At 49.3% G+C, this 25029-nt stretch overlaps 1 protein-coding gene across 11 annotated transcripts in view; it reads left to right on the top strand.

The window, feature by feature from the left end:
* The window catches only part of LOC105472007 (calcium voltage-gated channel subunit alpha1 B), a 253579-nt gene that overhangs the window by 61018 nt on the left and 167532 nt on the right, over window positions 1–25029 (top strand). For 6 of the 11 annotated variants that reach the window (XM_071078713.1, XM_071078714.1, XM_071078711.1 and 3 more), the window contains 4 exons: window positions 15544–15647; window positions 20068–20183; window positions 21680–21736; window positions 22520–22612. In XM_071078713.1, the coding sequence (XP_070934814.1) occupies window positions 15544–15647; window positions 20068–20183; window positions 21680–21736; window positions 22520–22612 (370 nt within the window). The remainder of the gene's footprint in view (window positions 1–15543; window positions 15648–20067; window positions 20184–21679; window positions 21737–22519; window positions 22613–25029) is intronic. The other 5 variants (XM_071078712.1, XM_071078723.1, XM_071078716.1 and 2 more) reach the window with 1 other exon arrangement.

Raw genomic sequence — 25029 nt, forward strand, 5'->3', positions numbered from 1 at the left:
CCCCATGTCTACTAAAAATAGAAAAAATTAGCTGGGCATGGTGGCACATGCCTGTAATCCCAGCTACTCAGGAGGCTGAGGCAGGAGAATTGCTTGAACTTGGGAGGCGAAGGTTGCGGTGAGCCAAGATCGCGCCATTGCACTCCAGCCTGGGCAACAAGAATGAAACTCTGTCTCAAGAAAAAAAAAGGCGAAAGAAGTAATCTTAAGATCTATGAGCCAAAAGCACCAGGTAACCTGTAAAGGAAAACCTATCAGATTAACAGCAGATTTCTCAACAGAAACACTACAAGCTAGGAGGGGTTTGGGCCCTATCTTCAGCCTCCTTAAACGAAACAATTATCAGCCAAGAATTTTGTATCCAGCCAAACTAGGCTTCATAAATGAAGGAAAGATAGTCTTTTTCAGACAGACAAATGCTGAGAGAATTCGCCACTACCAAGCAAGAAAGGAGCTCTAAATCTTGAAACAAATTTTCAAAATACAAATACACCAAAATGGAACCTCCTTAAAGCATAAATCCAACAGGACTTATATAACAATAATAATTTAAAAACCCAAGGTATTCAGGCAACAAGTAGCATGAAGACTAGAATAGTATCTCACATCTCAATATTAACGTCGAATGTAAATGGCCTAAATGCTCCACTTAAAAGATACAGAATGGTGGAATGAATAAAGATTCACCAACCATCTGCTCCCTTTAAGAGGACTCACCTAACACATAAGGACTCACATAAACTTAAGGTAAAGGGGTAAAAAAAGACATTCCATTCAAAAGACAAAGAGGGACATTATATAATGATAAAAGGCCTTGTCCAACAGGAAAATATCACAATCCTATATATATATGCACTTAACACTGGAGCTCCCACATGTATAAAACAATTGCTAGTAGACCTAAGATATGAGATAGACAGGCCAGGCACGGTGGTTCACGCCTGTAATCCAGTACTCTGGGAGGCTGAGGTGGGTGGATCACCTGAGGTCAGGAGTTTGAGACCAGCCTGGCTAATATGGTGAAACCCTGTCTCTACTAAAAATACAAAAAAATTAGCCAGGCGTGGTAGCAGGCTCCTGTAATCTCAGCTATTCGGGAGGCTGAGGCAGGAGAATTGCTTGAACCCAGGAGGTGGAGGTTGTAGTGAGCCAAGATAGTGCCATTGCATTCCAGCCTGGGTGACAGAGCCTCGCTCTGTCAAAAAGAAAAAGAAAAAGAAATGAAATACACAGCAACACAATAACAGTGGGGGACTTCAGTACTGCACTGACAGCACTAACAGGTCATGAAGGCAGAAAGTCAAGAAAGAAACAGTGAACATAAGCTATACCCTAGAACAAATGGACTTAACAGATATTTACAGAACATTCTAGCCAACAACCACAGAATATATATTCTATTCATCAGCATGTGGAACTTTCTTTAAGATAGACCATATATGAGAGGCCATAAAATGAGCCTCAATAAATTTAAGAAAATTGAAATTATATCAGGCACTTTCTGAGACCACAGTGGAATAAAACTGGATAACTCCAAAAAGAACGCTCAAAACTATGCAAATACATGGAAATTAAATATCTTGCTCCTGAATGATCATTGGGTAAAAAATGAAATCAAGAGGGAAATTAAAAAATTCTTCGAACTGAATGACAGTAGTGACACAACCTACCAAAACCTCTGGGATACAACAAAGGCAGCGGTAAGAGGAAAGTTCATAGCCCCAAACAACTATATTGAAAAGCCTGAACGAATGCAAACAGACAATCTAAGGTCACAACTCAAGGAACTAAAGAAACAAGAACAAACCAAACCCAAACCCAGAAGAAGAAAGGAGATAACCAAGATCAGAGCAGAACTAAATGAAACTTAAACAAACAAACAAAAAATAAAAGATAAATGAAACAAAAACTTAGTTCTTTGATAAGATAAATAAAATCTATAGCCCATTAGCAAGTTTAACCAGGAAAAAAAAGAGAGAAAATCCAAAGAAGCTCAACTAGAAACGAAATGGGAGATATTACAATTGACATCACAGAAATACAGAAGATTTTTCAAGGCTACTTACAACACCTTTAACCATGTAAACTAGAAAACTTAGAGGAGATGGTTAAATTCCTGGAAAGATACAACTCTCCTAGCTTAAATCAGGGCAATTAGATACCCTGAACAGACCAATAACAAGCAGTGAGATTGAAATGGTAATAAAAAATTACCAACCAAAAAAGTCCAGGACCAGATGGATTCACAGGGGAGTTCTATCAGATATTCAAAGAGAATTGGTACCAGTCCTGTTGGCACTATTCCACAAGATAGACAGGGAATCCTCCCTAAATCATTCTATGAAGCCAGTATCACCCTAATACCAAAACCAGGAAAGGACATAACCAAAAAAGAAAACTACAAACTAATATCCCTGATGAACATAGACGCAGAAATCCTCAACGAAATACTAGCTAACCGAGTACAACAGCATATCAAAAAGATAATCCACCATGATCACATGGGTTTCATACCAGGGATGCAGGGATGGTTTAACATACTCAAGTCAATAAATGTGATACACCACATAAACAGAATTAAAGACAAAAATCACATGATCATCTCAATAGATGTGGAAAAAACCTTTGACAAAGTTCAGCATCCTTTATGATTAAAAACCTCAGCAAAATTGGCATAAACACAGGATATACCTCAATGTAATAAAAGTCATCTATGACAAACCCACAGCCAACATAATACAGAATGGGGAAAAGCTGAAAGCATTCCCTCTGAGAACTGGAACAAGACAAGGATGACCACTCTCACCAGTCCTCTTCAACATAGTAATGGAAGTCCTAACCAGAGCAATCAGACAAGAGAAAGAAAGAAAGGTCATCCAAATCGGGAAAGAGGAAGTCAGACTGTCACAGTTTGTTTGCTGATGATATGATTGCTTACATAGAAAACCCTAAAGATGGCCGGGCACGGTGGCTCAAGCCTGTAATCCCAGCACTTAGGGAGGCTGAGACGAGCGGATCACAAGGTCAGGAGATCGAGACCATCCTGGCTAACATGCTGAAACCCCGTCTCTACTAAAAAAAAAAAAATACAAAAAACTAGCCGGGCGAGGTGGCGGGTGCCTGTAGTCCCAGCTACCTGGGAGGCTGAGGCAGGAGAATGGTGGGAACCCAGGAGGCGGAGCTTGCAGTGAGCCGAGATCGTGCCACTGCACTCCAGCCTGGGCGGCAGAGCGAGACTCTGTCTCAAAAAAAAAAAACAAAACAAACAAAAAAAAAACCCTAAAGACTCCTCCAGAAAGCTCCTAGAACTGATAAAAGAATTTAGCAAAGTTTCCAGATACAAAATTAATGTACACAAATCAGTAGCTCTTTTATATGCTAACAGTGACCAAGCTGAGAATGAAATCAAGAACTCAACCCCTCTTACAATAGCTGCAAAGCAAACAAAAAACAGAAAACCCAATAACTTAGCAATATACCTAACCAAGGAGGTGAAAGACCTCTGCAAGGAAAACTACAAAGCACTACTGTTCCATGCTCATGGATGGGTAGAATCAATACTGTGAAAATAACCATACTGCCAAAAGCAGTCTACAAATTCAATGCAGTTCCCATCAAAATACCACCCTCATTCCTCTCAAATTTGGAGACATCACATTAGCCAACCTCAAACTATAGTATAAAGCCATAGTCACCAAAACAGCATGGTACTGGTATAACAATAGGCACATAGGCCAATGACAGAATACAGAACCCAGAAATAAATCCAAATACAGCAAACAAAAAGATAAAAGTGGGGAGAGGATACCCTATTCAACAAATGGTGTTGGGATAATTGGCAAGCCACATGTAGGAGAATGAAACTGAAGTCTCATCTCTTATAAAACATCAACTCAAGATGGATCAAGGACTTATCTAAGTCCTGAAACTATAAAAATTCTAGAAGATAACATTGGAAAAACCCTTGTAGACATTGGCTTAGGCAAGGATTTCATGACCAAGAACCGAAAAGCAAATGCAACAACAAGAAAAAAGATAAATAGCTGGGACTTAATTAAACCAAAGAGCTTTTGCACACCAAAAGAAACAGTCAGCAGAGTAAATGGACAACCTACCGAGTGGGAGAAAATCTTCACAATCTATACATCTGACAAAGGACTAATATCCAGAATCCACAATGAACTCAAACAAATTAGCAAGAAAAAAAAAATCCCATCAAAAAGCGGGCTAAGGACATGAATAGACAGTTCTCAAAAGAAGATATACAAATGGCCAACAAACATGAAAAAATGCTCAACATCACTAATGATTAGGGAAATGCAAATCAAAACTACAATGTGATACCACCTTATGCCTGTAAGAATGGCCATAATAAAAAAATTAAAAAATAATAGATATTGGCATGGATGCAGTGAACAGGGAACAGTTCTACACTGCTGGTGGGAATGTAAACTAGTGCAACCAGTATGGGAAACCATGTGGAGATTCCTTAAAGAACTAAAAGTAAAACTACCATTTAATCCAGTAATTTCACTAGTGGGTATCTACCAAGAGGAAAACAAGTCATATGAAACAGATACTTGCACACGCATGTTTACAGCAGGACAATTTGCAATTGCAAAAATCTGGAACCAACCCAAATGCCCATCAATCAACTAGTGGATAAAGAAACTGTGATATATGTATATATATTATATTATATATACACATTATACACTATATATAGAATATATATAGAGATTATATATATAAAATGGACTACCACTCAGCCATAAAATGGAATGAATTGCATTCACAGTGACCTTGATGAGATTGGGACTATTAATCTAAGCGAAGTAATTCAGGAATGGAAAACCAAACGTCGTATGTTCTCACTCATAAGTGGAAGCTAAGCTGTGAGGATGCAAAGGCATGAGAATGACACAGTGGACTTTGGGAACTCAGGAGGAAAGGGTGGGAAGGGGTGAGAGATAAAAGACTACAAATTGTGTGCAGCACACACTGTTTGGGTGATGGGTGCACGAAAATCTCGTAAATCACCACTAAAGAACTTACCCATGTAACAGAATACCACCTGTTCCCCAATAACCTATGGAAATAAATTTTTTAAAAAATACCTTATCTCCTGGCCTGATTTTGGGTTGCTGGTTAGTTCCCAGTGTGGGGAGCCTTTGAGTTTCAAACTTTTGTAAAGCCTGCTGAAATGGTCCCAGGTTAACTAGGTATTTCACTAAAGTGGCCGTTTCTGGATCAGTATTTAGATCATTAGTTAAAAATGTCCTTCTGTATAACATTTCATATGGGCTCATATTAATTTTTGCCCTGGGGAAATTATGGACTCTTATGAGAGCTGTGGACAGCAAGTTGACCCAAGTTTCTGATGTTTCCTGACATAGCTAATACCCGTTTTGGAGTTTGATTAGCTCTTTCCACTTTTCTAGAGGATTGAGGCCTCCGTGCTGAATGTAAATAGTATTTGATTCTGAGAGCCTTAGCAACCCCTTGAATTGAGAGATAAAGAACGAGTCATTATCACTTTGGAGGCTTTGAGATAACCCAAACTGGTGAAATACTTCTTGGAAGAACCTTCACATCTTCATTGGCCTTCTGTGTTTTGGTGTAGGGTAAGCTTCAGTCCAGTCAGTAACGGTATTTGTAAACTTCACGGACCTTGGGGGACTGAAAAAAGGATGACGGATGCCGGAATAAAGATAAAGATAAAGAGTATATTTGGAAGGTGTCAGGTGGCTCCTTGCTTCTAGTGAACAAGGGCCCTGAGCTTTACACAGCCCTCTGTATTTATTAGGCAAAAGAGTTAGTGAGAAGAGGAGGGTGTGGTTGTCAGCAGGCAGTTTGATTCACAGCAGGCTTGCAAGACTGCATTCTTTGAACAATAGGCTCTAGATGTCCCAGTAGATAACCTCAATAAGCACGGCACCAGGGACTGCCCTCAGCAAACCTCCTGGTGGCAGGCACAGTCGTGAGTTTGCCCACATCCTGCTTTCATGGTAAACAGTTTGCTGTTCGATCATATTGCCTCCAGTGGAATACTGAGTTGGTCACGTCTTTCGGGCCTTCAGCTCCCTACAGGTATCTATTAATACTAACAAATCTTGTATCCTCTACATGCTGGCATTGTCCTTTTGGCCCTTTGGGTTTCCTTTGAGTGCTCTTTGGGCATTCAGGGCATTGCCAGTGATGGCTGTCATAATTTTCGCTTGCCACTTTTCTTTACTCTGTTCCCCTTTTACTTCCTTCATGATTGTTATACATCATGAAAGCAATATCAAGAAGCTGATTTTGATTAGTTTGTGGGCCCATCTGTAGCTTTTGGAGCTTACATCTAATGTCTGGGACAAATTGGATTAGTATATTTTTTTAAAGGCTTCCTCCAGCCTGCCATGAAACATGGCTGGATTTTCCTCCTTGCCCAGTATAACCTCCTTTACCTTATCATAATTTACTTCCTTATTCTCTTTCTCTTCCTCCAAGGAGAGCCTCAAGAAACTTAGCCTGGTGGTTCATCCCCTTGGGTGTCCCAGTTAGGATCAGTAATGGAGACTGTGTCTGGGCCTAAGTGATTACCCTCAGGGTTTCAAGGAAATAAGTCATCTGCTTCCTGGTGGGTGGCCTCAAAGATTTGTTTCTTTTCCAAGGGGCTGCAATAGGTTGCTAGAATGAATTGAACATCTCCCCTGAGAGCTCAAAGGCTAAGGTCAAAGTTTGGGACCCATCTCCAAATTCCTAGGGTTCTCAGAATAGCTTCCTAGCTTTTCCTTATGTTGTTTTATATCAGTTATAGAAAAGGGGGACTGCACTAGGACTGGCCCCTCAGCTCCTGCTACTTCCCTGAGGGGTAGCAGGGCTGGAGGGGGAGTTGAATAGATTGTTCCTCTCCAAATGTGAGGAGGACTTAGCTGGACCCCTGAATTTTGCTCTTGGGTTTGAGCCCCAGGAGCACTTGGCAAGGAGTTATACAGGGGTGGTTGCACTTCCCTCTGAGAGACAGGTGGCCTTTGTAAAAGGGGGTCATCTACAACATCTAGTTCTGCCTTAAAACCTTCCTTTTCAGGGCAGGTTCCAGGATTTTTGCAGATCGTTGGGTTTTGGTATGTGAAGACCTGTATGTATGGGATTTCTGACAATTTACCCTGCCTCTTGCAATACAGGTCTAATTGCAGGATGGTGTTGTAATTAAAACTTCCAATGACCACCAATTATTCCTGACTGTCCAGCTGATATTGGGACTATACAGTATTATAGTAGAAAATCAGATGTTTTCTCCTTAGACTGTCAAAGTTCAATTGATTCCAGTGGTTGAGGATGCAGCCAAGCAGGGAATCAGATGGAATGGATGGAGAGTTGCCCATAGTGGTCTGGAAGAGAGAAGAGGACTTTGAAAAGTGGAGGGCCTACTAGGTGACCCAGATTTTACCTGGGGTGGCCATGTGGAAAAACCCTGGGTCTTGTCTGAGGTTCCCAAGGGCATCCCTACCTCTGGGCACCCTCTTAGTTTGTCAGATATGTCTGACCTTAGATGGGTGCCAGCACCACTCTGGAATTGTTCCCTCCACAATCAGTGGCCCACTATGAGTTTCCTCTTGTCCCTGACTGAAGGCCTTGACTTCTAGCATCCTTTCAATTTGATAAAGCCACACTTTTTCTTTTAACTTCAGCCAATACGTTCATATACAGAATCTCTTTTACAATTAATTTTCATAAGCCTACAACTTGCTCAAACCTTTCGATTTTTCCTATGTCACTTAAAACAATCCTTTAACCCTCTAAACTTAGGCAGTATAAATTATACAACATTTCTTGCATAATTTCACTTTCACAAATCTTTTTCACGACTTACCCAGACTGTCTACAACATGCTTGGACTTTGTGGCTTGTCTTATACATCCCTCTTTTATTTCTTTACTTTTATTATTATTATCATATTCCAGGCTGGAGTGCAGTGATGCGATCCCGGCTCACCACAACCTCCGCCTTCCGGGTTCAAGCGATTCTCCTGCCTCAGCCTCCCAAGTAACTGGGACGACAGGTGCGCATCACCGCGCCTGGCTAAATTTTTATATTTTTAGTAGAGATGGGGTTTCACCATATTGGCCAGGCTGGTCTCGAACTCCTGACCTCGTGATCCACTTGCCTCGGCCTCTCAGAGTGCTGGGATTACAGGTGTGAGCCACTGCGCCCAGCCATATCCCTCTTTTTTTTTTTTTTTTTTTTGAGACGGAGTCTCGCTTTGTTGCCCAGGCTGGAGTGCAGTGGCACGATCTCGGCTCACTGCAAGCTCCACCTCCCAGGTTCATGCCATTCTCCTGCCTCAGCCTCCGAGTAGCTGGGACTACAGGTGCCCGCCACCACACCCAGCTAATTTTTTGTATTTTTAGTAGAGAACGGGGTTTCACCATGTTAGCCAAGATGGTCTTGATCTCTTGACCTCGTGATCCGCCCGCCTCAGCCTCCCAAAGTACTGGGATTACAGGCATGAGCCACCGTGCCCGGCCCATATCCCCCTTTTAAAACAACAGTCATTTTACTTTAGGACAAGAATTTACCATACAAGATCCCTTTTTATATAATATAAAATCTCTTTTATTTATAACCTTCTTTGCATAGCTAGGGTGCTAAGTGGGTTTCTTTTGCCCTTAGCCAGTTGAATAGATCAAGTAAGATAAGGGAGGTCAAAATGCCTAAGAGACATTATCTTTTGTCTTTACTAGCTAACTCTACAGTAGAATTTAGCATAAGAAAAGAGGGTTTAAGTTCCCTGAAACATGTGTGAATTCCCCCTTGATAAGCCACCACTGCCAATTGTGTCACACATAGGGATCAGGGAGTATAACCAGAAAAGACAGAAGAGTCCTACCCCTTTCCAGGCAGGGCAGCTATCGCTATCATTCCTTGGCCTTCAGGTAACACTGAAGAGTGGTCCCAGCCAGTTGCCCTCAGTTACTGGGGAGCTACTAGGAAATGACTGCTGAAAGACTGAAAAAAAAAAAAGGAAAAGGGCTCAAGTCCCTCATGTGAACCAGGCAGTGTTGGTCAAGTGCTTCCACATGGATACCTTTCAGTCTCTCCGTAGAGTGGCCCCAGCCAGAGACCTGCAGTTGCCTCCATGCTTAGGTGCTCTCTGTCAAGGGTCCTAAGTTGGAAAGAGAGATAGAAAATGCTTCCCCTGTATGGAGCAGAGAGGAAAAGGGAAAATGAGAAGAAAAATAAATCCCAAACTTTGGGCTTGCCTCCTGGCTAGCTCGCCAAAATATGTTACCAGGGGAGGGTCTTGACTATGAGTCATCCAGGTTCTTGGCATTTTGTACAGAGAATTGGACAAAATGAACAAAACAACAAAAGAATGAAGCAACAAAAGCACAGACTTGTTGAAAGTACGCTCCACAGAGCGGGACTGGGTTCAAGCAAGTGGCTCAACAGTGTGAGTTACAGAATTTTCTGGGGTTTGAATACCCTCTAGAGGTTTCCCATTGGTTACTCGGTTATACTCTATGTAAATGAAGACTGGGCCCACTACCAGTCTGATTGGTTGCAGGAGGTGACCAATCAGAGGCTGAAGTAGAAGTTATAAAGTTAAACCCTATACTAATGAAGACTTGGCCCATGACCAGCCTGATGGGTTGTGGGAGGTGACCGATCAGAGGTACTTTCCATTTTTTCATCTGTGACACAGTGGAAGTGGGGCAGGCCGCAAAGGGAGTAGCCTCTGTTCTTTTGTTACTTGGGTGTGGAGTGGGGTTTTCCTTTTGATTCAGTTCTAGGAAGTCAGCACAAACCAACCGTAGGTTCCCAGCCTCCAGACCCTATTCTTCTGCCTCAATAGTACTATAATTTTTGCTTCATCTGTCAAACATAATTTAGAAAACTCAAAAGGAGAAAGAAATCCAGTTACCTATATTTTTACACTTTCCATGTTTCTTCCTTCCTAATAGTGATTCAATTTTTACTTATTTCCTTTCTGTTTAGATAACTTTAATTTTTCATTTTTTTCTTAGGAGAGTTCTGCTGGTGACAAATTCTCCATTTCCCTAGTTTTTCATTTGAGAATATCTTGATTTCCCAAAAGATATTTTTGGTGGGTATAGGTGTGTGGGTTGACAGTTCTTTTCTTTCAGCACCTGAAAAATATTATGCCACTTCCTTCTGGCCTCCACGGCTTCTGATGAGAAACTGTTTGAATTGTTTTCCCCGTATAGGTAAGGTATCATTTTTTTCTGCTGCGTTCAAGACTTTTTTCTTTCTCTAGTTTTCAGAAGTTTGGCTATAATGTGTTTGTCTGGGGTTTGCTGAGCTTCTTAAATCTGTATGTTTGTGTCTCTTGCTAAAGTTGACAAGTTTTCAGCATTTGTTTTTTGTTTTTGAGATGGAGTTTCGCTCTGTCACCCAGGCTGGAGTGCAGTGGCGCAATCTCAGCTCACTGCAAACTCTGCCTCGCAGGCTCAAGCAATTTTCCTGCCTCAGGCTGCAGAGTAGCTGGGATTCCAAGCGTACACCACCACACCTGGCTAACGTTTGTATTTTTAGTAGAGACAGGGTTTCACCATGTTGACTAGGCCGGTCTCACACTCCTGACCTCAGGTGACCTGCCTGTCTCGGCCTCCTGAAGTGCTGGGATTACAGGTGTGAGCCACCGCACCTGGCTGTATTTCTGTAAATACTGTTAGCTTTGTCCTTTTTCACCTGTCTTTGGTGCTCTGATGACATGAATGTTAGATCATTTGTTACAGTCCCATGGGTTTTTGAGGTTCACTTTTCTCTCTTTATCAGAATGGATAATTCTTTTCTTCTTTGTTCTCTTACTGTTCACTGATTCCTTCCACATCCCCTCCATTCTCTGGTTATGCATTTTCATTGAGATTTTTGATTTTTTTTTTTAGCTCTAAATTTTCCCTTTGGTCTTATCGGAGACAAGTCTCAATCGATTCAGAATTTTATTTTGCCAAGGTTGAGGACATGCCCAGAATAAAAAAAAAAATACCTTTGGAGAAATGTGTTTGGTGTGTGTGTGGTGTGTGTTGTGTCTGTTGTGTGTGGTTTGCAAGTGTGTGTGTGGTGTATGTGGTGCATGTAGTGTGTGTGATGTGTGTAGTATGTGTGGTGTATGTGGTGTGTGCCTATATCTGGTGCATGTGGTATGTGTGTGGTGTGTGTGTGTGTGTGTGGTGTGTGCACTTGTGTCCAATGTGTGTATGTGGTGTATTTGTCTCTGTGTGGTGTGTGTCTGATGTGTGTGGTGTGCATGTGTGTGTGGTGTGTCTGTGGTGTGTGTCTGGTCTGTGTGGCATGCATGTGTGTGGTGTGTGGTGTGTGTTTGGTGTTCAATGTGTGTTTTGTGTGTGTGGTGTATACGTGTGTGGTGTGTGTGTGGTGTGTGTGTGGGTGTGTAGTATGTGTGTAGCGTGTGTATGTGTCTGGTGTGTGCATGTGTGTGGTGGCTATGTGTGTGCTTGTGTGTCCAGTGTGTGTGTGGTGTATCTGATGTGTGTGGTGTGTGCATGTCTGGCATGTGTGGTATGTGTGTGGTGTGTGGGTGTGTGGTTTGGGTGCATGTGTGTGTCTGGTGTGTGCATTTGCATGTCCTTTGTGGTGTGTGTGGTGTGTGGTGTGTGTGGTGTGTGTAGTGTGCGTGTGGTGTTTGTGGTGTGTCTGCTTGTGTGTCCAGTGTGTGTGTATGGTGTATGTGTCTGGTATGTGTGATGCGTTTGTGTGTGTAGTGTATGTATGCATGTGTGTGGTGTGTGTGGTGTGTGGTGTGTGTGTCTGGTGTGTGCACTTGCATGTCCTGTGTGTGTGGTGTATGTGTGTCTGGTGTACGTATGGTGTGTGTGTAGTGTGTGTGGTGTGTGTGTGTTTGGTGGTGGTGTGTGTGGTGCATGTGTGTGTCTCATGTGTGCACTTGCATGTCCTATGTGTGTGGTATACATATGGTGTGCATGTAGTGTGTGTAGTGTGTGTGTGTTTAGTGTTGGTGTGTGTGGTGTGTGCGCTTGTGTGTCGAGTGTGTATGGTATGTGTGTGTCTGGTATGTGTGGGGTGTGTGTGTGTGGTGTATGTATGCATGTGTGTGGTGTGTGTGCTTGTGTGTCCTGTGTGTGGTGTATGTGTGTCTGGTGTGTGTGGTGTATGTATGTTGTGTAGTGTGTGTATTGTGTGTTTGGTGTTGGTGGTGTGTGTGGTGTGCATGTGTGTGGTGTGTGCGCTTGTGTGTCCAGTGTGTGTGTATGGTGTATGTGTCTGGTATGTGTGGTGTTCATGTGTGTGCAATGTATACGTGTGTGTCATGTGTGGTGCACGTGTGTGGTGTGCGTGTGTGTGGTGTATACGTGTGTGTCATGTGTGGTGTGTGTGGTGTATGCATGTGTGTGTCATGTGTGGTGCATGTGTATGGTGTGTGTGTGTGTGGTGTATACGTGTGTGTCATGTGTGGTGTGTGTGGTGTATGCATGTGTCTGTCATGTGTGGTGCATGTGTATGGTGTGCGTGTGTGTGGTGTATACGTGTGTGTCGTGTGGTGTGTGTGGTGTATGCATGTGTCTGTCATGTGTGGTGCATGTGTCTGGTGTGCGTGTGTGTGGTGTATACGTGTGTGTCATGTGTGGTGTGTGTGGTGTATGCATGTGTGTGTCATGTGTGGTGCATGTGTCTGGTGTGCGTGTGTGTGGTGTATACGTGTGTGTCATGTGTGGTGCATGTGTATGGTGTGCGTGTGTGTGGTGTATACGTGTGTGTCATGTGTGGTGTGTGTGGTGTATGCATGTGTCTGTCATGTGTGGTGCATGTGTCTGGTGTGTGTGTGTGCGTGTGTGTGGAGAGGGAGAGGGAGATTTATCATGATTAACTGGCTCATGTGATCACAGAGGCTGGCAGGTCCACATCTGTGGTTCTCCCTGGCGGGCTTGGGTGCTGTCCGCATGTGGGAGAGTTGATGGTGCAGTTCCCGATGGCGGTGGCTGGCAGAGGTGAAATCCAGAAGCATCTGCTGGAGACTCTTCCTTTACCCAAGGGAGGCCCACCCACGTCACAGAGAGCAGCGGTCTTCACTCTGTGGATTAAAGTGTTAATTGTATCTCAGAGCACCTTTGTAGAAGTATCTGCAAGATCCTGTCAAGTGTAGTTGACCAGGTGTCTGAGTGCCCCGTGGCCCAGCTAAGCTGACACAAAATTAACCATCACAGCATCTAAGAAATTTGTGCTCTTCCTGGTTCTTAGTATAAGAAGTGAGTTTCAGTTGAAAACTGGCCATTTTTGGCCTTCCGGCTGGGACCTGGGATCTCAGTGAAGCATTCTGCGTTGGCTGTCGGGGAAGGAGGGGGGCTGCTGTCTTGTTGCAGGTGAGTGCAGAAGCCTAGGTTGCCCGCTTGGCCTCTGTTGACTATGGTGGAGCATTCTCCTTCCTCCTGGGCAGGGGCGGCAGGTCTGGCTCCCCAGCGTGCCTCAAGGGAACTTCCCTGGCCGGGAGGCTTAGAGGTGCCTTGTTCTTGTTCTCCACGTGGTTTCTGCACACTATGTGGGTGGGTGCCTTCGTGACTGCTGGATGGTGGTAAAAGTCCTGACTCCACAAGGCCCTTCTGATAGCTCCCTAGCAGCAGGGGGTGCCCCTACTGCCTGTGTAAATGGAAGTCGAGGTGTCCCGGGTGGTCTTCCTCAGTACCACGGAGGTGGGCTGGGGCTGGGGGGCCGTGATAACCACTGCCGAGGAGGAAAGTTCCACCTCCTGCTTGGCTTTCTCTGACAGCACCCCGTGGAGGGTGAGGGGATTTGGATGCCTCATTGCAGTCTAGGTGCTCTCCTGGGTCTTTGCTGGAAGGGAGGGATGGAGACGGACCCCATGTTTTCTGCGGCGTGTGCTAGGCTGCCTTGGTTAGGGAGAGCTGGCTTTTGCTGGTGCTTTTTTTTGTTGTCTGTGCCCCTTGGGCATTTCCAAGTTTTAGGCTTCATCAGCTCCAAATGTGGGATAGAGGAGGCAAGAAGAAAGTCCCGGAAACGCACCTTATATCCTGGGGTCTTAGCTAGTCTGCCCTATTTTCTCCGCTTTTCAGAGTCATTCTGTGTTTGCTTTATGCATAATTTTCAGTATGTTAATTCCGCTTAGTGGGAACAGTATGGCAGAGTATGTTGGCTCCATCTTCGCAGAAGTGGCAGTCCTGTTTTTTAAGATGAGAGGAATTAGGGCCAGTTGGCTACTGATGGGACCACTTCACTAGGGAGGGAAATTGTGGGAGCCGAGTACTTGAGAGGGGCTGAGTAGGTGAGAGGGGCTGAGGCTACAGCAATGACATCTGCTTTCTCTCAAGAAGGAAGGGCAGGCTTGTGGGAAGTTGGTGGCTTCGGTGGCCCCCAATCCACAGGTCTGAGCTGCATGTGAGTCTGGACAGAGGTGTGGTCTAGGACCATGAACTGCAGTGGGAGCTGGGGTTCTGAAAGTCACTTCTAGGTTCGGATCCAGGAATCTCAGGGGCCAGCCTGGAATCAGTGTCTGAGGGTCAGGAACCACGACCTTCAGTCCATGCAGGGGTGGAGGCTGCAAATCCGCCAGGCTGGCAGATACTGGAGGGCAGGAATGCCAACAGCAGCACCTGGAGATCAGTGCCCGCTGCAGGGCAGCGCCCGACTGTCCTCCTGCCTCTGTCTTGGTGGAGCCCCGTCCCATGTCTTGTGAACTGCCTCTGAGGAGAGGTGTCCGGGAACGGGACTAGGGGCTGCCTCCCTTGGCACCCACCGCCCTCCTGGTTTCTCTCCAGCACCAGACTCGCAGAAGAAAGAGCCGTGTTTTCTGTGGCATGCGCTAGGCTGGCTCGGTTAGGGAGAGCTGGCCTGGCTTTTGCTGGTGCTTTCTCTACACCCCTTAGCCACATAAAATGCAGAAAACAAAACAACTATGGGATTAAATTGGGTTCAAAGGAGCGCACCCTTTTGCGGGCTGTGCTATAAAAAGCAAAAGATCTGGGAAAGAAGGTCCCTCTTTGCTTTCCGCTATTCAGATCATGCCTGAGTACTGGGCGCTGTCTCAGGCCAGGCGTGTGGTGAGATTGAAAATGCGATGGGTCCACTGTTGCCGCTCAGCTGTGGGAGCCGCTGCAGACGGGTCTGATGTGGACTTGGGCCTGTGGGCCCCCTTCAGGAGGACATAGCTTTGGAACTGCCCAGGGATGTCTGGGAGCCAGGGAGGTGTATGGCAGAGGTTGGGTGCTCATGCCACCTCGGGGCATCCATACAGCCTTGGCTCACTGGGCCTACTGCTTGGCTTTTGAGTGTTGCCAGGTGGTGGCTGGCAGCACGGAGTGTCCCGGGTCCTCTGGGAGCTGCAGTCCAGAGAGAACTCTGCCAGCAAGGGCACGTCTGCCTGTGGGTGCTGCCTGGACTCCAGCCCCATGCTTGAACTTCCTCCTGACTGGCCTCTCCATGGCCTGGACCCTACCAGGTGTATGCTTCTGAGAAGGAGGCCTGTTGGGGGCCGGGGATGCTTCTGTGGCCGGGACTGTGTGTTTTGTCTGTTCTTCCTCATCTCCCTCTCTTTGCTTCCAGACAAACGATGCGGCCGGCAACACCTGGAACTGGCTCTACTTCATCCCTCTCATCATCATCGGCTCCTTCTTCATGCTCAACCTGGTGCTGGGCGTGCTGTCGGGGTGAGAGACCATGTGGGGGATGTGCAGGTGCCCTCTGTGTTCTCAGCTGAGGGGTCAACAGGGGCACACGTGACACTTGGGGTGGGGGCCTGGCCCATGGGTGCCCTCTGTGGTGGTTGCTCCTGGTGTTCTATGTTCTGGCAGCCCTTCCTTTGTGCCACCATCCTGACCTGTCCTTGATGAGCCCCTCAGCCCCTTACCTCTATAATACTCTTGGCCTTTCGGTGGTCTCTGCCATGGGGGAGCAGCTGCTGCTACTCATCTGGCCAGACAGGAGGTGTGGTCTGTGATGGGAGGTGTGGCCTGGGTAGACGGGAGGTGTGGTCTATGGGTAGATGGGAGGTGTGGTCTGGAATGGGAGGTGTGATGTGTGATGGGAGGTGTGGTCTGTGATGGGAGGTGTGGCCTGGGTAGACAGGAGGTGTGGTCTGTGGGTAGGTGGGAGGTGTGGTCTGGGATGGGAGGTGTGGTCTGTGATGGGAAGTGTGGGGTCTGTGATGGGAGGTGTGGTCTGTGATGGGAGGTGTGGTCTGGAATGGGAGGTGTGGCCTGGGTAGATGGGAGGTGTGGTCTGGAATGGGACGTATGGTCTGGGATGGGAGGTGTGGTCTGGGATGGGAGGTGTGGTCTGGGATGGGAGGTGTGGTCTGGAATGGGAAGTGTGGTCTGTGATGGGAGGTGTGGTCTGGAATGGGAGGTGTGGCCTGGGTAGATGGGAGGTGTGGTCTGGAATGGGAGGTGTGGTCTGTGATGGGAGGTGTGGCCTGGGTAGATGAGAGGTGTGGTCTATGGGTAGATGGGAGGTATAGTCTGGAATGGGAGGTGTGGTCTGGAATGGGAGGTGTGGTCTGTGATGGGAGGTGTGGCCTGGGTAGATGAGAGGTGTGGTCTATGGGTAGATGGGAGGTATAGTCTGGAATGGGAGGTGTGGTCTGGAATGGGAGGTGTGGTCTGTGATGGGAGGTGTGGTCTGGAATGGGAGGTATGTTCTGTGGTGGGAGGTGTGGTCTCGAATGGGAGGTGTGTTCTGGAATGGGAGGTTGGTCTGGGTGGATGGGAGGTGTGGTCTATGGGTAGATGGGAGGTGTGGTCTGTGGTGGGAGGTGTAGTCTGTGATGGGAGGTGTGGCCTGGATAGACAGGAGGTGTGGTCTGGAATGGGAGGTGTGGTCTATGATGGGAGGTGTGGCCTGGGTAGATGGGAGGTGTGGTCTATGGGTAGACAGGAGGTGTGTGTGGTCTGGAATGGGAGGTGTGGTCTATGATGGGAGGTGTGGTCTATGATGGGAGGTGTGGCCTGGGTAGATGGGAGGTGTGGTCTATGGGTAGATAGGAGGTGCGTGTGGTCTGGAATGGGAGGTGTGGTCTATGATGGGAGGTGTGGCCTGGGTAGATGGGAGGTGTGGTCTGTGGGTAGATGGGAGGTGTGGTCTATGGGTAGATAGGAGGTGCGTGTGGTCTGGAATAGGAGGTGTGGTCTGTAACCGGAGGTTGGTCTGTGATGGGAAGTGTAGTCTTGGTAGATGGAGGCGTGGTCTGGGACAGGGTTTCCAAGGAGCCTCTGTGGCCACAGAGAGCCCCTCTGTTACTGTGGTGAGGAATGACTGGGGGCGCCGTGATCTCTGCACAGTCACCTCTGGGCTCGCTACCCTGGCCCTGACCGCTGGCGTGCACCTCCTCTCAGGTCACCTCTTTGTGCCAAGCTACTCCAGGGGAGGGTGAGAGAGAGGGCTCAGGGCTGGGGGTCCATCCTGGAGAAGGTGGAGAAAGAGTTCTCTCTGTGAGTGGGATGTGGTAGGCGGGCATGGCCAGGTGGGCCTGTGGGCACACAGCACCTTCCTGTCCCACCCTGGGGCTGAGCACTGAAGAGGTGCCATGTATGGGGCCTGACTGGGGTTGGTAGTTGGGGCTCCTGCCCTACCACAGAGTGAGGAGTTGTGCTAGGAAGGAGGTGGAGGGCATCAGGCCTGCCTGGCTCCCCGCTCCCACCTTGGCCTCAGCTCCCCTGTGAGGCTGGAGGAGCACATCTCCCCTCTGTCCTCCCTGTGATCCCTGCTCAGGCCCAGGGCTCCGAGCTGGGCTGGGGATGAGCCTGGAGAACCTGGGAGTTGCTGCCATGCTGATCAGGACAGGAGCAGCCACACAGTGGGGTGGCTGGAGCCGAGGCCTCCGGGCTCTGGAGGGAGATCGTGCCCTTGGTTTTGGCCCTGCCCTGTAAGGGGTGTGATTGTCACTAGCAGGGCTCTCCAAGAGTCTCCATGGGAACCAGCAAGCTCAGGGGATGGCAACAGAACTCCTAGCCTGGCGGGGTAGCCGGCGGAGGCTTGGGGCTTGGAGGAGGCACCAGGGGAAGGACATCTCAGCTGAGACCCAACTGGGGGACTGGAAATGAGCAGGCTCAGGAAGGAGGAGGGTCTTCCAGGGAGAGAGCAGCTCGGGTGGAGGCACAGTGGACAGAGGGTTGTGGCCTGTGTGTAGCGGAGGTGCTTGGAGCTGGAGTCAGAGGGTGTGGTGGGGAGAGGGCACAGGGGCTGGCAGGGGGCTGGCAGCAGCCAGGCTTGTGAGGTGCCTGGGCTGTGCCTGGTGCTGAGGGCGCTGAGAACGCTGCCTGGTGGGAAGCCTGGCAGGAGCATAGGTGGGTTCAAGGGGAGGCAGGAGGGCAGCCTGCTCAGGGCTTCCTGCTGCGTCCCTCTAGGGAATGTGCAGAACAGCCTGAGGGGCTGGAGGGGAGGCCCAAGGCAGGGCCTGCATGGTCTTTCCAGCTCCTTCCCCACTATGAGGATCTCAGCCTCTGGGGAGAATGGGATATGTGATGGTCCTCCAACCAGCCCAGCTGAACCCTCCCTCAGGCCCGCAGGCCCAGCAGAGGGCCCCCAAGCCAGGGACCAGTGCCCCCCATGTGGGTCCTGCACCCTGGGGTGGCAGTGGTGAGAGGCCACCTTCCCAGCCTTGCTCTGTGGGAAAAGCCACAGCTCTGCCATGTCTGGACAAGAGCTGCAGGGGGGGCCAGCTTGGGGCCAATTCGGCCTCTCTCTCTCCATTTCCAGAGCTCCCATCCTCACCGCATCCCAGAGAAGCAGAACAGGTGGCCCCCGTCCTGCCCCTTCTCACCCAGCGAGGACAGAAGCTCAGGGAGGGCCGGCCCTGCTGCCGGCCACTGCATGAGAAGCAGCTGCTCCGGGGAGGGGGCAGACTGCGGGGGTGGGGAGCTGCTGCTGGTAGCTCTCAGATCCGTTCAAGCAGTGATGTCCTTGCCCTTTCCCTGTCCCCCAGGCCCTCTCGTTCTCAGGGCATGGGATTGGCCTGGGTGGGGAGGCCACAGTGGACCCTGCCTTCCTGTAGATTTGGGACTTGGGATGCCCAGATGGGAGGGTGCACCTGGGCAGGCCCGGTCACCTTGCACTGCCTGGGCTGTAGCAGCTCAGTGCCTAGCAGACACTGGCCCTGCGCCCGGGGTCAGTGGTGGTCAGAGCCAGGGACTGTTGCGCTGGGGCTGTGTGTGCTGGGACTTATGCCTGCCACACCCACTCCACCAAGCCCAGAAGCTGTGTGTGTGTGTGTGTGTGTGTGTGTGTGTGTGTATGAGAGAGAGAGAGAGAGAGAGAGAGAGAGAGAGAGAATGGCTTACTTCCGGCACTGTGAGCCTTAAAGCTTGACCGGGAGTCTGGGGCTCGGGTGGGGGGGTGCTGAGCTGGAAGGGCACATGTTCTCTGCTGGTCACCATGATGGCTGTAAAGGCTCAGGCGGGGCTGGGGTTAGATGTCGGGGGCCAATGACAGAAGGTCTCCTCTCCTGCTCACTGTGAGCCTCAGAGGCTTGGTTGAGGAGTCTGTGTGGACTCTGCGGTATTTTCCTTCCGCCTCTGGCCTGCCCCGACCCAGTCCCTTCTTCCCTGTCCCTGTCTGTCCAGTCTGTCCCTGTCTGTCCAGTCTGTCCCTGTCTGTCCCTCCTCCTTCCCTCAGAGGCTTTGCATCTGAACCAACAGAGGAAGCAAAGTGAATGTTCTCCTCTGGAGAATTCTTGCCAGGACCTCTCTGGAGGACAGCAGATAACAGAGCCTGGCGGAGGGGGGAGGGAGGAGGCGCGTGCCTAGGCTGCTGTAGGCAGGGGCTGTGAAATTGTCCCTGCTCTCTAGAACTGCCCCTCTGGGGACCAAGGCACTGTCCCTAAGTGCCACAGGAGTCTGATGACGGAGGGCTACCTGGGCTGCTCATGGAGGCTCTCTGGGTGCACAGGGAGCTGCATGGTGCTCTGGAGTGCTCAGGTTAGAAGAGGCCGGGGTGGCAGGGGCCTGCCTGAAGCGGCAGCCTGCAGCCTGCGTGTCCTGTCCCGGGCTTTCCCTGGTCCTTTTTGTCTCTGGGGCTGCACACCTGTGGGGCTTGCACTCACCTGATCTTGCTTTTCTGGCCCCTGCATGGTAGGGAGTTTGCCAAGGAGCGAGAGAGAGTGGAGAACCGCCGTGCCTTCCTGAAGCTGCGCCGGCAGCAGCAGATTGAGCGAGAGCTCAACGGGTACCTGGAGTGGATCTTCAAGGCGGGTGAGGGCCCGTGGGAGCCACTGCACTCCTGACCGGCCACTGTTAGTTCTCTGTCCCCAGTTCTGCTCTGCTGCCAGCTCGGGTGCCCTGGCTGTCGGGTAGAGCCTGGAGGGGCTTTGTAGTGAGCAGAGTGAGAAGGGATTTCTCTCTAGCTCACCCGGGGGCCTGGCACCAGGCAGCCATATGGCTCTGAGGACAGTGGCCTTTTAAATGGAGGACTCTGCCATGGCCCAGCCTAAAGCTGGTCTCTCCCCATTAGTCTCAGCCAAGTCCCTTCTGTGCCCTGACTCTGGGCTTTGTCAAGCCTGGACTCCCTCCCCTCGCCCCAGGCCAGGGCTCTTCCCTCCACATGGGGCATCCACTCCCACTTCCTAAGGTTTCCCAAGTGGCTCCTGAGAGACGAACTCGCTTGTGGCACAGCTGTTCTCAGGGAGATGATGTGTGGGTAGGGACGGGCAGACACAAGGCGGCTGAGTCCTCTTCACAGGACACTGTCTGTCCCAGTAGAAAAAGCTCAGTCGTGGGCCCTGCTGGCATCTGGAAGCGTAAGAGCTGATAAGGCAGCCAGGTGCAGTGGCTCACGCCTGTAATCCCAGCACGTTGGGAGGCTGAGGCGGGCGGATCACCTGAGGTCAGGAGTTCGAGACCATCCTGGCCAACATGGTGAAACCCCGTCTCTACAAAAAATACAAAAGTTAGCCAGGTGTGGTGGCGGGCGCCTGTAATCCCAGCTACTTGGGAAGCTGAGGCAGGAGAATTGCTTGAACCTGGAAGGTGGAGGTTGCAGTGAGCCAAGATTGCGCCATTGTACTCCAGCCTGGGCAACAGAGCGAGACTCTGTCTCAAAAAAAAAAAAAAAAAAAAAAAAAAAAGGGCTCGGCGCGGTGGCTCACGCCTGTAATCGCAGCACTTTGGGAGGCCGAGACGGGTGGATCATGAGGTCAGGAGATCGAGACCATCCTGGCTAACCGTGAAACCCTGTCTCTACCAAAAATACAAAAATTAGCCAGGTGCGGTGGCAGGCGTCCATAGTCCCAGCTACACAGGAGGCTGAGGCAGGAGAATGGCGTGAACCCGGGAGGCGGAGCTTGCAGTGAGTGGAGATCGCGCCACTGCACTCCAGCCTGGGCGACAGAGCGAGACGGGCTGATCACGAGGTCAGGAGATCGAGACCATCCTGGCTAACACAGTGAAACCCCGTCTCTACTAAAAAATACAAAAAACTAGCTGGGCGAGGTGGCAGGCGCCTGTAGTCCCAGCTACTCGGGAGGCTGAGGCAGGAGAATGGCGTGAACCCGGGAGGCGGAGCTTGCAGTGAGTGGAGATCACGCCACTGCACTCCAGCCTGGGCGACAGAGCGAGCGAGACTCCGCCTCAAAAAAAAAAAAAAAAAAAAGAGCTGAGAAGGCAGAGCCTTCCAGACAGAGATGTGCCTCTGTCCTGGGACATTCCTGGGGTCAGGAGGGCTCTGACCTGAGGCTGTGTTCCCCTTGCAGAGGAAGTCATGCTGGCTGAGGAGGACAGGAATGCAGAGGAGAAGTCCCCTTTGGACGGTAGGTGGCACTCGCTGGCACTCCGGTGTGGCGGAGAGCTCTGGTGGCCGTGTGCCCTCCGTGGGTGGTGACATGTGCCTGCCTGCATGTTTCACGCGAGGTGCTCTCTGCAGTGCCAGGCACCTACACAGCCATCACATGAACACAGACGAGGGCCATGGTGTCTGACCCTGGGCACCTGACACAGGCCCACATTGCAGGTTTAAACTGAGCTGTGTCTATCCCCAGGGCTTGGGGTGCTGCTGCTCCCAGAGACCATGGGAAGGCTCATGGCACAACCTGGGGCCACGAGAGGGAGCCTGGGCCCCATTGCTGTGATTGCTGCCACTGGTTACCAGCATAGCTGCAGCAGCAGGAAGGCTGCCCTCTTTGCACACTCACCGCTCAGGTCAGGGCCAGACGGCATGGACACATCTGTGGCAGTCTCAGCCAGCCCCATGCCTGTGGCTCTGAGCAGGTCTGTGCTGTCCCCGTTGTAGTCCTGGCCTTGCCCCAGATGGACATTTCCTGGTTTCCCTGGTGGCCAGGCCTCCCCACTGGCCTCATTTTGGAAGGAAGGGAAAGTGGGGACCCCTCACCCTCAAAATTCCTTGTCTCTTCAACTCTGGGGACTGAGAGGGACCCAAGGGGGCCCAGAATCACCCAGTCTGAGGCTCAGCCCCAGTTCAGGACAGGAGTTCAGGAGAGGTCGCTGGTCTCAGTGGGAGAGTGATCCCATGCCCCGCTGAGGCAGGTGGCCTGAGGGCTGCAGCTCAGGCAGTCTCTCCCATCCTTTGTTTAAAGCAGTGCTGAAGAGAGCGGCCACGAAGAAGAGCAGAAATGACCTGATCCACGCAGAGGAGGGGGAGGACCGGTTTGCAGATCTCTGTGCTGTTGGTGAGTCTCAGGGCATCCCTCCGGCTCTGCCAGGCTTGAGCTGGACCTGGGGTGCGTGCTCCACTTCCCCTGCTGCCCAGCCACTGTTGGAGACCCCTTCTTGCCCAAACGTCTGCAGGCTCCTTTCAGACAGTTTGCTGCTCCTGGCTTTGTGACCCCCATGTGGACATAGGACCCTTAGCCATATCCCAAGGCTGGAGGACTCTGCAGGGCCACCTCTCTCTTCAGCCCCTGTCTGTTTTCCACTTTCTGGACCTGCTACCTCTGAGACCCTTGTGTTATCCCCTACCTCTCAAACAGTACAAGGAACATTCTGGTTAATTTATCCAACAGAGCTGTGTCGGTTCCTTTCCTCTCTGGTACCAGACTCTGGTTCCAGAAGTGCCTGGACATTGCTTCATTTTGAGACACCAAGTCTCTCTGCAGGAGATCCAGCCTGGACTTCCTTACTGTACGGCAGTCTGTGAGTGGACCAGATTTAGAAGATGCCTCCCATTATATTGTTACATGTATGAGACAGAACTCTTGAATAAAACCGGAAACACACACACTCACGTGTACACACACATACACTTAAACTGGACCTTTTCTGTCCTCGCTCAGCACTAGGAAACTCCTGTTAACAACTTTGAACGTACCCTTCCCTATTTCTCCATGCTCATCTCAGATAATACACACAAACACTCATACATCCACACACAAGTATGCATGTAGAGTTTTGGAGTCTTCTCCTGTTACAAAAATGATTTCATATAAACTTGTCTCATCAATCCCTGTCCTAAACCGCTCCTAATCAGTTTGTCTGATTCTAGCCCCCTCTTGTTGGGGGCTACATAGCGTTGCTGATGTGGAGTCACTGGAGTTGTTCAGTTGCTCGTCTTTTGATCGTCTGCTGATGGCCATTCATTTCTAGTGCTTTTATCTCACTATGAAAAATACTGTCCCAAGTCCTTGAGAATGGCTGTCCTTCCTCACTAGTGCTTTTCTCTGTGGGGCAGATTCCCAGGAGCAGGTGCTGAGGGTGAGGGTGTTGTACTGTTCAGAGTTCTGTGCGACCCCACATTCCATCCACAGTACAGACTTAACTTCGCCCTCATGCAGTGCTATGTGATGGCTCCTTTTGATTTTTCCCAGTTTGAGGCCAATTTGATGAGCGTAGAGTAATATTTCTTTGGCACTACAATTTTCCTTTCTCCTACTGTCCGTGATGCTGGCCCTCTTTCTAAATGTTTGTTCCCCGTCTGGACTTGGCCTTTGGTTACTCTTATATGTTATACAATTTTCTATTGGGTTTGTTTGTAAATTATTTTGTATTTATTTTGACAATAATGAGATACCAATGTATATCATAGATCTGAATGTTTTATCGTCTTATAATTTTATTTTATTTAATTAATTTTTTTTTGACACAAAAATTTCACTTTTGTTGCCCGGGTTGGAGTTCAATGGCGCAATCTCAGCTCACTGCAACCTCCATCTCCCAGGTTCTAGTGATTCTCCTGCCTCAGCCTCCCGAGTAGCTGGGATTACAGGCGCGCACCAGCCGCCCAGCTAATTTTTTGTATTTTTAGGAGAGACAGGGTTTCACCATTTTGGCCCGACTGTTCTCTAACTCCTGACCTCAGGTGATCTACGCACTTCGGCCTCCCAAAGTGCTGAGATTACAGGTGTGAGCCACCCTGCCTGTTCCATCTTATAATTTTGAACAATTTATTATATGATTGTGGTAGCTAAATAGTTTCCTTCTATTGCTATTTTATCTAGAGTTTTTATTCTGATTTTGTAAAATGAAGAGTTAAAATGTCTTTGGTTTGGAATCATTTAAATAACACTGGAACTCTGTTTTTTATAGATGAGATAAAACTGTGAATCTACCTAATCCAAAAAAGAAAAAAAAAAAAAAAAAGGATTTGGACCAGTGTTGTGGCTTCGGCTTTGTTAAGAAATTGCCCCTTTCTCTGGGTGTTCGGATCCCTTTCTGTGGCGCTTCGCACTGGCTCTCTGGCAATTCTCTTAACCTCGCCTGTGTCGAGTGCTGAGTGCTTGTGCCTCACTCAGCAGGTGTCTATCCAGTGACCGCCTCATGCCAGCAACCGAGGCATGGGGGCCGCCACACTGGAGAAACCCATATTAAAGGCCCTTCATCATTGGAGTTTCCGTGCAGCGGGGGCATCAGACAACAAATAAGCTCGTGAGGAAAATACGCCGCATGCCAGAGCCCTGTGCGAGGAGGAAGAGGTCAGGAAGGCAGGAGTGGAAGCGTGTTTGTGGGGGTGTGGGGGGCGGTGCCAGAAATTCATGGCCATAGAAGGCCTGAGGAAAAAGACTGCCTTTGAGTAAAAGAGTTGCAGGAAGTGAGGAGGTCGGCCTGAGGGAAGCCAGGAGAGGTCAGCCTGAGGAACTCTCAGGCCAACCAG

This window comes from Macaca nemestrina, chromosome 14 (assembly GCF_043159975.1).
Source record: "Macaca nemestrina isolate mMacNem1 chromosome 14, mMacNem.hap1, whole genome shotgun sequence".
NCBI lineage: Eukaryota > Metazoa > Chordata > Mammalia > Primates > Cercopithecidae > Macaca > Macaca nemestrina.